The sequence below is a fragment of the Protopterus annectens genome, chromosome 11.part0 (assembly GCF_019279795.1).
Source record: "Protopterus annectens isolate FY-2018-M chromosome 11.part0, PAN1.0, whole genome shotgun sequence".
NCBI classification, from domain to species: Eukaryota; Metazoa; Chordata; order Ceratodontiformes; family Protopteridae; genus Protopterus; species Protopterus annectens.
Genome location: NC_056745.1, coordinates 556168384 through 556183578, shown reverse-complemented (window position 1 = coordinate 556183578; position 15195 = coordinate 556168384). Strand labels below are relative to the sequence as shown.

At 37.9% G+C, this 15195-nt stretch overlaps 1 protein-coding gene across 1 annotated transcript in view; it reads right to left on the bottom strand.

Annotated features, from left to right (window-relative positions):
• The window catches only part of PTPRQ (protein tyrosine phosphatase receptor type Q), a 4272575-nt gene that overhangs the window by 3037693 nt on the left and 1219687 nt on the right, over window positions 1-15195 (bottom strand). The window contains exon 13 of the mRNA XM_044087226.1: window positions 46-153. Within this exon, the coding sequence (XP_043943161.1) occupies window positions 46-153 (108 nt within the window). The remainder of the gene's footprint in view (window positions 1-45; window positions 154-15195) is intronic.

The following is a 15195-nucleotide window of genomic DNA, read 5'->3' as shown; positions in this document are numbered from 1 at the left end:
TAAAGATACACTACATAAATAGTAAAACAATGATACATTTCTTACCATCATCAAGAGTTCGCATAAAAATATTATCTTTTCCTGAAAGAACACTTTCTCCCACAGCTGTAGAGGCAGATACTCTTATTTTATAATATGTGTACTTTCTCAAGCCTGTGCATATAAAAGAAATTAAAAATTAATAAATAAAACTGATTTAAATAACATTAGGTTTTTATACTTCTAGTTTCTGTGTTAAAAACATTTTAAAGAAAAACATATACATCAAACAGTAAATGTAAATATATAAAGCTTTTTACACACAGCCTGATGTAGATACAGACATACACACAAATATATTTGGATAAGTTTAGCCATAGACATAGATATGGATAAGTCAGATTACTGCTGTCAGAGACTCAACTGTCTTGTACTGAAGAAAACTGACAAATTGCAAGATATATTTATCCTAACAAAGAAATCCACATAAATGCTTGTGACAGAAATGTTTAACCAAGCTAAAGAATAGAATATAATCATCATATTGATAACTGCAGCAGTAGCTTTAGCTATGTTTTATATCCTGCCAAGGATATAACAGCTGGCCAGCTTTAAAAGCATCAGGGCACCTTACACATACCCAAACTGTCAGAGAGCTTTTGCTGAGCTGACTACAAGACCAGTTTGGGTGCAAAGAACTTCAGAGCTTTACTGTCGCTGAAGAGTATTTTCCTCTGAGGCTTTCGAGGATTGATGGCTTGTGCTGCTCCTTTGCTGGGCAGATAAGTTCCCTTCAGGAAAAAAAGTTCTATTTTATAAATATTGTTTCTGTTTTGTCACTTTCCTCTTCAGAAAAGTTATTTTAAGCTTTATGAGTTTTGTGTTTTAATGGACTGTCATGAGACTGTGTTGTTCTTTTAAACAGGAGGGCTCTTTTCTCCTGTCAGTTTTTAAAGATGCATAAAGTAACTGAAAAACATTTTTATGTGGAGAAATTGTGATTATTTTACTTTTCTGAGACTGGCAAAATGTTTTAAAGTGCCCTTTAATGTGTTTCTTTGTCAAAAAGACTTTTAAAGACTTGTAGCTTTTATTGGAATTTGCTACTTGTTTTCCCCCTGGAAAGAGACATCACATTTGGCTTGACCATGGAAAAAAATGCCAGTCCCATGGTCGGTCCTTCTTCCAGCCACAAAAAGAAAAACTTACATAGACTTTTCCACCACAGCAGGCTAGCAATTTGCCTCAGCCGTAGGTGGGTGACTCTGTTGTGGTACTGTTATACCTCAGACCCTCATCTTTTACCATGGATCCCTCTGGTGCAGCACTTGCAACTACTATGGACCAGAAGTTAGCCATGTCCTCTGTAGCTACTGGGGTTCTCTCAGTGAGCAATGGAGAGCCATTCTTGTTGGCCCTAAAAGGCGGAACAGAGGCGGCTTCCCTGTTGTATCAGAATGTCGTGCCCAACCCTGGGGAATCTGCTGCTGCTATTAGTAACACGTTGGCCCCATTTTTCCTACCAAATATAAGCATGTATCTAGTCATCCTCAAATTGCTTTGGCCAGTCATAGTTTGCTGGGTCTAGCTAAGGATTTAATTCAGGCTATTGGTGCTTCCTGTAAAGTAATTTCTGGTAAAATAAAGAGGGATATCTCTTTTCCTGAAGAGATTCAAGATTCTGAATCTGAAAAGGAAGATGAAGAGGCAGATACCATTTTCCCACAGACTTGTGATTCAGACTGAAAGATGAGCTCATTTTCTGATTCTCTCTGAGACTACTGTTAGATGTATCACTGTTTTCAGTGTGAAAATGCAAAGGTTTCTCAATCACTCAGAAAATACTATGAGTTGTTACGGAAGGATTTACCAGAAGCCACACCCATTCTTTCTGTTTTGTCTGCGTTAGAGGATGTGTGAGTCACTGCCTGCAATTTTCCTCAAAGTCAGCCAGCTGCCACTAAAAAGACAGATAGGATGCATACATTTCCTCAGTCTTTTAATTTTTTATACACTATTCCCAAACCTAACTCAACAACCACCTGGTTAATTCAAATCCTCCTTTTTCTGATAAGGGTGGAAACATTATTGATTAGTATGAGAAAAGGTGTATACTTCTGAAACTTTGATTTTAAGAATTTTGACTTGTCAGGCTATATTTTAAAGTTTGTTCTGAACTATTGTGAAATTATTAGGAATATTTTATCTGAAGTTTCCTCTTGTGAGGAAGAATCTGCTTGAAATAAATTTGCTTCTTCTATTGCACAGGTCACTGGTCATTATTTACAAAGTGTGTATGACTCTGTTGATACTTCTTCCAGGGCTATGTCCACTGGTACTGTTTTAAGGGAGTTTACATGGCAGCAGCAGCATTCTCAGAACCTCCCAAATGATGTTAAAATAGGATTTTAAACTCTCCCATGGATATAGATTCAGTGCTTGGTCCTTCTGCTGCAGAGTTGATCAAAAAGTGTGATGAAAGGGGTAAGCCAATCCAGGGAATCTCTAAGATTTTTTAGTCTTCCTTTTCCACATTGCCCAAGGGATTTTTTACCTCCTCATTAAGTTTTGACAAAAACCAGAAGAGTCTCAACAAAATTCAAGTAAACAGACATTGAAGAAGAAATGCATTTATTTATTTATTTTATTTACATTTGTTGACCGGGAGTGTCCGACTGGACATAGGTCCATTTTCAGCAGAGGCCCGGGGAGAAAAGCTCCACAGTTAAAATAAACAGACAGTAGTTACATTGGATTACACAGTGATTAACAATTTAACATAGCAATTAATTACAAACATATTTACAGATGAAGAACATAGTACATCAGTAGGTAACTAGAATCTTTATCTGTGAAGTACATAACAGACATTAACAAATGTTACAATAAGAAGTTCCTGCTGTATAATAAGTACTAGGCTTATGAGCATCTGAGCTTGCTATAATCAAGGTAGTTAGTGGGGTGGAAAGAAAGGTAGTGGTTGGATGGGGTGGTAATATTAGAGTGGGAGTTGCAAGGGCATAGCCAGCATGTTTTTAGGTGCGCTTTTAGTAAAGTTTTGAAGTGGGTGCATGATGGTATGGAGGTAATTGTGGGTGGGAGGGAATTCCATAATTTGGCTATGGCGCAAGAGAATAGTGCTTCACCAGCAGTGTTATTGGCTTTAGTGATCTGCAAGTGATTTTTGTGCTGGATCTTAGTGGTCTGGTGGTGCAATAGGGTTGGAGTAGATTCTGGAGGGATGGGACATTTAGTGGATGGTTTACTAGTTTGTGGTTGAGTGATTGTTGATACCATTGAAGGAGGTGAGAGTGTTCAAGCCACCCCAGTTCAGCAAGTGTGAGACAGTGGTGACTACTGTAGGATGCCCCTGTGGCGAATTTGGCGATTTTGTTGTAGCAGGTCTCTAGCTTGTTTAGATTGCATTGCCTTAGTTGGTATATATTGGAGAGGCATAAAGTAGGGTGGAGATAAGGTGGGAATTTGCTATTGAAATCTTTGCTGCTTTGATGAGAAGTTGCTTATTTCTGTATAACGCTTCTATGTTTTGCAGACTTTTTTTATGGTCATGGATATGTGAATGTCAAATTTTAGTTTATTGTCTATTTCCACTCCTAGCAATTTGGTGTGTTCAGTTGGGTATATAGTGGTGTTGTCTTTTGCTGTGATGTTAAATTGAGAGTTGTTTTGAGTATGTTTGGTGGGTTGGAAGATGAGTAGTTTAGTTTTGTTTGGGTTAAGTATTAATTGAGCATCGGATAACCAAGTTTCAACAGAGGAAAAGGCTTCCTGTGTGCCTTTTTGCAGTTTGGGTAGGGACTGGGCTGAGCAGGTGATGGTTGAGTCATCTGCATATTGTATGAGTGTGCCATGTTTGGTGGCAGAGGCTAGATTATTGGTGAAAACAGAGAAGAGTAGGGGTCCAAGGATGGATCCTTGGGGTACCCCTATGGAGACAGGTAGTTGGGGGGATATGTCATTCTGCCATACAACGGATTGTTGGCGGTCAGACAGGTAACTCTGAAACCAGTTGGTGACTGATTGAGAGAAGGATAGGTTATTGAGGACAGAGATGAGTTGTTTGTGTGGGACCATGTCAAATGGTTTAGATAGGACTAGGAAAGTAGCAGAGGAGAGATAGCCATGGTTTTTATGCTGAAGGATAGTGTTAGTAAAGGAGAGTTAGGCAGTGGTGGTGCTATGGTTTGGTCAGAAACCATGCTGAGTATTGGAAAGAAGGTTGTTAGTAAAGATGTAGTCTGAGACCTGAGAATGTATACATCTCCCTAGTATTTTGGAGAGTGGAGAGAGAATAGCTATGGAGCGGTAATTGGTTAGTTCTGTGGAGGGGAATTATATGTGATACAGTGTGGGAACGTAACTTTCTGACAGAGATCAGTTAATCAAGATGGATACTGGGTAGGCCAGAGCATCAGCTGCGATTTTCAGGTATTCACTTGGGAGGCTGTCTGCTGCTAATTTGGTGGGCTTAAGTTTAGTTAAGAGTTTTTTATGTTGGAGGTAGGTACAGGAGAAAAAGAGAAAGCAGTGGGGATACTACTAGTTGAAGGTGTGGGTTGGAGGGGAGGAGAGGTGTGTTGTTCAGCTAGTGATAGTATGGTTTGTGTGAAGTATGTGTTGAATGAGGTAGCAATATTTTCTGAGGAGTGAGGGATGTTAGATGGAGGGGTACTGACTTTACCTGGGTGGAGGATGGAGTTTATGGAGGACCAGAATTGTTTGGGGCTGTGTTGGGAGGAGTCTAGGGCAGACTGGTAGTATTTGAATTTGTCCTGTTTTATTAGCTTTTTAACTCTATTGCGTAGTTCTATGAATTTCTGTCTAGTTGAGGGAGTTTTGGTTTTGTGCCAGTGCTCACAGGCTTTATCCCTGTTTTTCATTTCTGACTTAGTGGTTTTCTGTAGCCATGGGGAGGGTTGTGCTTTCATTCTGGAAAGTCTTATGGGGACATGGTAATGAAGGATGCTCAGGAAGGTAGTATTGAAAAATTCAACTGCGTCATCAAGACTGAGGTACTTTAGGAGATGCCAGTTACATTCTTTGAGGGATGAGATGAATGTGAGTGGGTTAAAGTTTAGTTTTTTACGTATTTGATGGTAGATGACAGGCTTAGCTTGGTATAGGTATTTTTTGAGTAGGAATGTTGGGGAGTGATCACTGAGACTATCTGATATGCAGCCTGTTATATATGACTGGGGGCTCTTACTGACTAGTATCCAGTCCAGGGTAGTGTGCTTGCTGGAGTTTTTATTTATCCTGGGTGGCGACTGGACTAGTTGAGTGAAGCCATGAAGGTTTATATGATGGGTTAGATTGTTGCCAGAACAGAACTGCCAGTCAATATTGAAATCACCTAAAATGATAGTTTCTTGGGGGAGATGGTAGGTAGACCAGAAATGGCAAGGGGGTTCCCAAAAGATGCCTCAAACCTCCCAAAACAAAGGACAAGCCAACGTTTCTGAATGACTATTCAAGAGACCTTGTGGTTCCCCTCCCACTTTGTGCCATTTTTATTCCAGAAACTTTTAAATTTTCATTTGACTCTTTGGCAACAGATAGGTTTTGAAAATCATTCTTAAAGTTTACAGATGGCATTTGGAGGAAATTTGTCCTTTCTAGTTGGTAATTCCTTATCCTCCATATCAGTCCTTTTTGTTTCCACTGCTTCTTCATCACATGATATTCCAAGTAGAAGATAGAATCAGTTCCTCCTTCCCAGGTGGAAAACAGTTTTTATTCAAGGATGTTCCTAGTGCCAAAGAAAGAAAATGCTTGGAGACCAGTTCTCGATAGTGCCCACATTCAAAGTGATGTCACTTCACAACCTGCTGCCTCTTCTTCCTCTTTCAAGCTGCCTGGTAACACTAGACTTAAAAGATGCTTATCATCGCATTCCAATTCATCCAGGCGTCAGACGTTTCTTAAAGTTGTGTGTGCCTGGATCACATTATCAGTTCTCTGCCTTACTCTTTGGACCATCCACTGCACTAAGAGTATTTACAAAGGGTCTAACTCCTGTTATAGCTCATTGCAGGCTAGGGTGTATCCACATTTTCCATATTCAGATGACTTGTTTATCTTTGCAGACTCTTTTTCAAGGTGTCAGGAATCTCTCTTTGAGGTGAGAGATCTCTTACAAAAGCTGAGATTCCAAAAGAACATTCAAAAGTCTTTCTTGACTCCTTCACACAGAATTGTGCTCCTGGGATGTCACTTTGACTCCACAGAGCTTTTCTTCCACAGGAAAAAATAGATCTATATCTATATCTATTTCAATGTTTTCCACTCAGAATTCAGTCTTTGTAAGGAATACCTCCAGATTGTGGGTCTCATGTCTTCTATGATTCTCATGACACCCCTGGTAAGACTCCATATGAGGAAGATTCAGTGGTAACGAACAAACCACAAGAACTGGAGAGCTGCAACAAATGTATTCTTCTGGTACCTCGGCTGAAAGCCTTCAAAGGAATAATCACAAGAATAAATGCTGCATCTTATATACACCACACCAATGAATTAATCAATTAAACAATTACAAAAAGTTAAATAGACTACACAGAATAAAGGAGAACACACACATAAATGTGTAAATGCAGGATTATTACCTACATAAACATCAAAAAGCAGTAATAAATATGAATATCATGGAAAGGTGTCATTATTTAAAAATGAATTTTGATCTATTATGTAATGACTATGTCTATGTTGAATTATTTAATAACCCTATTAGTGAATTTAATTCAGCGCTTTTGGAAGTTCTAGAAAGGGGTGAGAGGTTAGGTTTCTTAGATAAGAGAGATGTTAAGAGATTGTTTATTGCTAACCCTAAGGATCCTACCTTTTATGCATTACCTAAAATACACAAAAATCTGCAAGACCCTCCTGGTCGGCCTATTGTGTCTTGTTGTGGAGGCTTCTTGGAGCATGTAGGCATATTTTTAGACAGTATCCTAAAAAAAGAACTGAGAAATGTAACTTCCCATATTAGCAATACTAATCAGTATTGTGAAATAATTAAAAACTTTAAATGGGATTTAAAGATTTATTGGGCTACTGTCGACATTAAGGCTCTATATACTAACATTAGGACAAGATTTGGTTTGGAAGCTATTAGTAAAATTTTGGGAGAGGGTCCTCGTACTTCATTTATCATTTTACTTTTGGAATTTGCACTTACCCACAATTATTTTTTGTTTGAGCAAAAAATATTTCTTCAGAAAGAAGGGACTGCTATGGGGGCTAATTTTGCCCCCACGTATGCCATCTTATTCATGTCATACTTTGAGATTAATTTTATGTATACGTTAGAATTTTTTCAGAGAAAGGTTGTTTCTTATCATAGATATATTGATGATTTAATTTTTATTTGTAAGGGAGATATATCAGAATTTGATAAATTTGTGGTTAATCTCCATCAAAATAAATTTGGTTTCGAATTCTCATATACTGTGAATTCTCATAAAATTCAGTTCTTGGGTATTTTGTTGTATGTAGACCAACAGGAACAAGTTCAGTTCAGACCTTTCAGGAAAGATACAGCCTCTAATAATTTCTTACATGCAACCAGTGCACATCCTGCACATCTAATTGAGGCACTTCCTTTTGGGGAGTTCAAACGTATCCAGGAACATACCTCTGAAAATATTTTTTTGGAATCAGAATTTGAAAATATTAAAACTAGACTTATATCTAGGGGTTATTCAGAAAGTCTTATTACGAAAAGTTGTGATAGATTATTTAATCCAAATAGGAAAGGGAACAAAGCATTTAAGGTTTTCAGGAAGAATATTGGACATAATGAAGTTTTGTGTGCCAATAGTGAGAATATATTTTTTGTTACGAAATATTCTCCTTTTTCAGAGGTTCTAAAAGGTATTGTAGACTTTTTATGGCCGATTGTTTATAATAATGAGGAGATAGGTCATTTATTTCCTGATCATGTTTCCTTTTCGTATGGAAGATATGCTAACCTGAAGGAAATTCTGAAACCTAAGTATAAGTTTCATGATTTTGTTAGTTCTGATCATGTTACTTTACACTATGGCATGTCTAAGTGTGGTAAATGTAAAGTTTGTTCCAAAGTCAAAAACTTATCTGGTAGTAATATTAATGGGGTTAAATATACTGCCAGTAATTATTTTAATTGTAAGTCATGTGGGGTAGTGTATATTGTTGGTTGTGGGTGTGTTCCACCCAAACGTCAATTAAAAATACGCATTCTGGAACATATGGGTGATGTTCGTAATGTTAGGTTAGATAGTCCGATTTCTGAACATTTCAATTCTATTCATAATGGTTTGATGGACTCTTTATTTTTTTGTGCTTTAGCTAAACCTTATTTGCATAATACTGGTAATTTTTTGCAGAATTTGTTGAACTTGGAAAGCAGGTTCATTTTGAAGTTTGGTACTCTCAAACCAAGGGGTTTGAATTTAGAAATGAATCTCAATATTTAGTCATTATTTAATCTTTCATAATTATTACTGCTTTTTGATGTTTACGTAGGTAATAATCCTGCATTTACACATTTATGCATTTATGTGTGTGTTCTCCTTTATTCTGTGTAGTCTATTTAACTTTTTGTAATTGTTTAATTGATTAATTCATTGGTGTGGTGTATATAAGATGCAGCATTTATTCTTGTGATTATTCCTTTGAAGGCGTTCAGCCGAGGTACCAGAAGAATAAATTTGTTGCAGCTCTCCAGTTCTTGTGGTTTGTTCGTTAGTCTGCTGTTCAATGGTTTTTTCAGAAGATTCAGTGGTATCTGAAGTCTATTTGGCCCCAACACCAACACCTTTCATCTTTTCAAATCCCAGTGGCAGGGTTTGTCAGAAGAGAACTCATTTGATGGAAACAACAGATATCCTTAAATCCAGGTCCCCTTCTTCCCTCTTATTCCAAAACAGTTAACACAGACACCTAGAACTTTGCTTGGGGAGCAATTTTAGGAGGGATAAAAGTGCAGGATGTGTAGGGCAACAAGGACAGATGAAAACACATAAATATCAAGGAGATGTTTGCCTTGATCAATGCACTTAACTCTCGGAATCATCGTTGGTCCTTAGGATCTCTTCAAGTTATTAAAGACAATATAAACATCTTGTGGTACATCAGCAAGTGAGGGGGAACCAGATCATGCCCTCTTTGAAGACTAGTCCTGTTAGCTTGGGATAGAGATTTACATCACAGTCTTAGTCTACAGGCACCTTACTGTCTGTCAGAGTAAAGCTGTGTGTGTCAGACCAGCTGAGCATGACCAGGGCAGATCCTCACGAATGAAAAACAGATCCGGGGAGTCTTTCAAGATCTGATCCACAAGTAGACCTCTTTGCCTCTTCTCTGAACAATCAGCTGGGAAGATTCTGCTGCAGGACTCCAGACAAGAAGGTCGGGAAGACAGTTGCCTTTTCTTTTCCTTGGACAGAAATGTTCTTGTATGCTTTTCCACCATTTCCACTGATATCCAGGGTACTGCTGAAGATTAAAGAATGATCCCCAAAGATCAATGTGGTGCCTCCTTTCTGGCCCAGGCAACCATGGCTCTCCCTTCTTTTGGAAATGGCCAGGGGTAATTGCCACAAGCTTCTTCACACAGTGGATCTAATCACAGAACAGGGGTGTTTGATACACCCCCCCAACATCAATCATCTTCAATTGACTGTGGATGATAGAGTCTTAAGTCCTTCCTTTTAGGCACCTGTTTTCTGAGGACCTGCAGGTACTAACGGAAGAAAGCTAGAAACTAGAAAATCATATGTTAGCAAACTGAAAAGGTTTTCTAGTTGGTGCCAACATCATAGCCAGTGCCCATTCAGGACAAGTTGTTCTCTGTTTTTACTATATTTGTGTGAGTTACTATCCTATGGCCATTTTTTTATTCCATCAAGGTTCATTTTTTGACCATTTCAGCATGTCTGCCCATGGATCTTACTCTTTTAATGCAGTCTCATGTCAAAATGTTTTTGAAAGAGGTTTTTCGTAGGAGGCCACCAAGAAAACTGGTGGCTCCTGTTGGGGATCTTAATTTTGTGTTACAGAAGCAAACACTTGCTCAATTTGAACCAGCTAATCTGGCTGACTTGAGGGTCTTAACATGGAAAACAGTTTTATTGATTGTGCTGACCTTTGCAAAAAGGGTATATGAGTTGCAAGTCCTTATGATGAGTCAACCATATCTCATTTTCCTCAGGGACGGGTTTCTTTGAGAGCTAATCCTTCTTTTATGCCTAAAGTGGTATGTGTGTTTACTTTAAGCCAAACCATCCACCTCCCTGTTTTCTTTACTGAACCTAAAAATGTGGAAGAAGGGATTCTCCATATCTTGGGTGCCCTCAAACAACTCAGGTACTATCTTGATATAACTAAATATTTCTGCTCTTTGAATCAAGTGTTCATTTCTTGTGAAGGTAAGAAGAAGAGACAAGCTGTGTCAAAGCAGACTATTTCTAAATGGTTGAAACTGCACAACCACACTCCTTTTTTCTCCTTCTCTCTCCACAAATTTCCACAACTATTTTACAAACATAACAGCAATTCTGCTCTTAATATAATACTTCAGGAAACCAAGTAGTAAAACACAATTATTTTATTCTAGCGCCTCAGTGTAACCACCTTCAAGGAATAACACACATAGAAAGCAACATGCCCTTTTTATATATTCTTAAATTACATTCAGTTAATCAATCAAATAATTAATTCAAACCATTCACTTAAAGCAAACATTTCCAGTTTAACTCATTATTTCTAGGAATCAAAGTTTTATACTTTAAAATGTATATACTTTCTTTATACATCAATTTTTATTTTAATATATTTTCATTATTCTCAATACATTCTATTTTTTTATTATACTCACCATGACAAATCTATTTCAGACAAGGTTAATGCCCACTCTACCAGGACCTTGGCTTCATCAGTTGCTTTTTGGAAAGGGTTGGATACTAGATGTTTTCTAGAAACTGATACTTGGTCTTCTGTACATACTTTTACAAAGAACTATAAGCCTGAATCCTTTCCTAGATTCAGATTAGGCTTTGCCAGGACCATTCTTAAGGGCTCCTGGACTCTTATCCTTCCACCTCCCAAATGTAGTTAGCTATGGTAATCTGCTGCAGTAACCACTCTCTCCCTCCCTCCCTCCCTCCCTCCCTCCAGCCTCCTTGTTTCTGGTGTTTTTTTTTTTTTTAATGTCAGAGCATGGACATTTATTTTTTGCTGTTCCTAGCATTGTCCTTTCAGGGCTCAGCCTCCCTCTCTTGGTTGCTAGGAAAGCTCTGAAGGTCTGAAGGGCTTGGTGCCCATACTTGTCTTTTAGTCAGCTCAGCTTGTGCTGCGTGACAGTTTGGACATGTGGAAGGTGCCTTAAAGCTTTTGAAGCTGGCTGGCTGTTATATCTTTGGCTGGATACAACGCATATAAATAAGGCTACTGCACAATGATCATTTGAACATAACAGATTTAGTCTCTCATCTTCTGCATTTTGGAAAACAGTGTTTTGATCACAAGAATATAAATACTATGTTTCTGTCTATCTATGTATATGCCTGTATTTAAAGCAGAAGTTAAACAGGTTGACACTCACCCCTGTATCTTGCTAAAAGTGAAACAGAGATATAAGAGCAAATAAAATAAATGTATACTTAGTTAAAATAAATAACCTCCTTCCCAACCAATTTCCATACATTTAAATTTCTCTCCCACTCTCTCTCAAGGGCCTTTTATTTTTGAATTTTAAGAAACCCATATATTTGGGGAAATTTCAAAGAAATGTGTGATTTTCTTACTTTCCTTCTTTGCATGCATGCATATATAAATAAATAAATAAATAAATAAATGAAAGGTCAGTTTAAATTAGTTACTCCTCATGTGGCAGGTACATGTCAGTCGAACAACTTTTAAACAGCTAATGTCCTATTATCCATTATTTTTCTTTTGAAGACATTTATAATTAAAAAAAATAACAGAATTACTCAAAAACAGAAAACAAGTTCAGACAATGGAAAGTGTGGGACAAGTTGTGGAGTGTTATTTTATTTTCAGTGCTGACTTTCTACTCGACTCTAGTCATAGTATATCATAGGCAGTGTCTTCACAAAGCATAAGATTTGGTTGCACTGATTTGCTGCACACATTCTGTGAATGAGTAATATACTGAACTATAAGAGAGCTGAGGAAAGTTCAAAGCACAAATCATTCATCCTTGCTAAACTCTGGTGTACAAAGGAAGGCAACCAGAAAGAAGATGGAATTAATTCTACTGAGTAATCCAGGACAGCTTCTGTTATCAAGACTTTTTCCTAACATTTTAAACTGTATTGAAGATGTATTCATTTGTGTGAAAGACCACAAGGGCTTTGTTGTTATTTGGAAGAACTTCAATTTTGAATTGTATTGTATGGAATAATTTATTTTATTTAACAAAGACTGGTGTCTCGGAGGCATTCCCTTCCTCACTGGTGGTCTGTGATGTGTATTTTGGGCATAAAATTTTCAGCTTGAAGTTTCAAGAAAAAGCCTGTCACTGCCTAAGTAAGCATGGTATTTCCACAGAAAGAGAGAAAACTTGTGGTCTTCTAGAGCTCAGACCTTCTAGTGCTCTGACATTTTGTTCATTGAAAGAGTTTATGTGTTGTGCTAAAGGGTTTTGTTCTACTGATATAGTGTAGCTATAGTGCAGAGACATTTAGTTTCATTTGCAAAGTGTACAACCATATGGTTTTGCCGACAGAAGTTCATTAAACAAATGAACTGTTTGCTGCAATGCAGTGCACCTTTTATTGGAAGCTAGACCCCTGCAGACCTTCACTCTGCTTTGAACTACTCAAGTGTATAGTTTGGAACAGTTAAGAATTACAGCCCAAAACAGGGAAAACATTTCTGTCTCTGTTAATACTGATGTTTAACATTTTTTCACATGACTAAACTGTTTATCTGTGCAAATCTTGAAATAAAAATAATTACATAGCAGTGTAAGGACATATTGTGCCTGTTGAGCTAAACTGTTTTCAATCTAATAGAGTGTATGGCTTGAATGGAGTCTAATACATTTATTACAAGTAAATTATTAAAAATAAAGACAAGCAGGACTGTATATATACAAACATATGCATATATGCATACTTATGTGCATTTAAGTAATACTGAAAAAAAAGTGAATAGTAATGAGCTATAGAGTTTAAATGTGGCTATGCTGATGTAGAAATGAAATGGCCTGTTTATATAGGATCTACTGTAGGATGTGATATTATGATAAGTAAAGGCTTCCCTCATTTTGAAAGTTTATAGGAAGACCATGTACCAGTTAATACTGTTAATCCAGAAGCAGAAATTACAGAAGCTGTAGAAGCAAGGGAGCCACACATCAGAATCCTGCAGCTTGTGGAGACACAATAGTCTGTAGAAGTAAGGGACCCACTCACCAGAATATTGTTCCTTGTTGGGAGAGAGCAGCTTACAGGAGCAGCACCAGAAGAGGGAAGAGAATTACACCTAAGACAGTAAAGCTTAGAAGTGATACAAATCAGTGATTATAGAGGTTGTTTTAGCATAAAAGTGTTGCAAAGCAGGGGCTAAAATGTTATTACCGCCTGACTGTGTTGAAGGGCAAACAGTAGAAGTATTGCTGCATCTTGAAAATATTGCAGACCAGAAAATGGAGTAGTAGAACTGAGGAGAAAGGAGATCTTGCTGACAGAATGTATTTTAAGGGAATAAAATTGATAAGTAAGAAAATTGCAATACCTCTGCAGAATTCTAAACTTCCTGTAAAGTTAAAACAGAAAGCCTCAAAAGTTCAAAATTCTAAGAAATGGAAAAATATTGCAGAAGAAGAGATTATCATAGGATCATAGGATCATAGGAAGTTACTAGGCTATTGGCCCTGAGGCCTTTACAAGCCTAGCCAAGAATTTAGCCTATTTTCCAACAAGTCAGCACCCTATGCCACTGTCCAGCAGGGACACAGGTGGAATCCTAGGGGTGTATTTTCTGTTCCCCCATCCAGCTATCCAGGTTGCACTTAAAAAAAGGTTAATGAGGTACTCTGCTGGACGTGAAGAGGGAGTCTATTCCACCAAAGGGGAAGTCTCTGGGACACAAATCTGTCCCGCCAACAAGTCCTATTGCTGTCACAGACTAGGTTGAGGTTGCGTGTGCAGGTTATTCGAGTGGAGCTCGACTTGCGGATATATAGCAGTCTCATCAGGGCAGGGTCTGAGATTGCTTTGTATGCCAGACAGAGGTCACCTCTGAGGAGTCTGTAGGAGACTGAGTAGAGGGACAGGGCTATTAAGCTATCTGTGTAGGGCAGAGAGCTTGCATTAATGTAGTGTCAGAGATAGGAATAATATTTGACCAGAGTTCTAAACCTATTTCTGTCAGTACAGAACAAGAAGGTTAGGAATCTGGGCAACAGGTATCTATCGGTAAGGAAAAGGGGAAAACTGAGGAAGCAACACCCGATCAGAGTTATATGCCTACTTTTGTCATTGCAAAACAGAAAAATCAAGACTCCAGGCAACATGTAACTGTAAATAATGAAACTGAAATAAAAATAGATTAAATGCATTACAGAGGGATTTGGATAAGAAAGTGTAAGTGAGAAGGTGATGTGCATTCACTGTCAGACACAGAAAAAGCAACAGAAATCCAAAACTCTAAGCAATGTCAGTATAGGAAATGAAGATAAAGCATTAAGAAGCTCTGAAGTAAATGTCACTTCAAGACAGAAGTATGCAATGCATAGAAACGTCTATGAAGTGTTAGCATAGAAACAGGGAGGATAATCCAGAGCCCTGAGTGCCGATTCCTTCTAGTGTACCTGTAAGGCAAGAAAGAAGTAAAAGGGATGATAAATGTTTGATCTGATATACAGTTTACAGGAGCTGAAAGAATAGAGGGATCTCTACATTAAATTCATAAAGGAAGGGAACTAGAATCAAAAAAACCTGGAGCTGTAAACAAACAAGAAAGAGTTCTAGGAGTCAGTTCTGTAAAGAAAGGGAACTGGAAAAATCTGGTAAGGCAGAGGTAGCAACTGGAGGGGGAGCTGAAAACCCAGGTTGGGATTCAGAAAAGTTACTGCCAGTAGTAAGCCCTTTTTACTGCTAACAGAGGCCTTTTCCTGTTTTAGTAGCCTTACCACAGTGCTTATCCCAAAGAAGTGCAGAACTGCAACTGATTGTCTCTTGAACC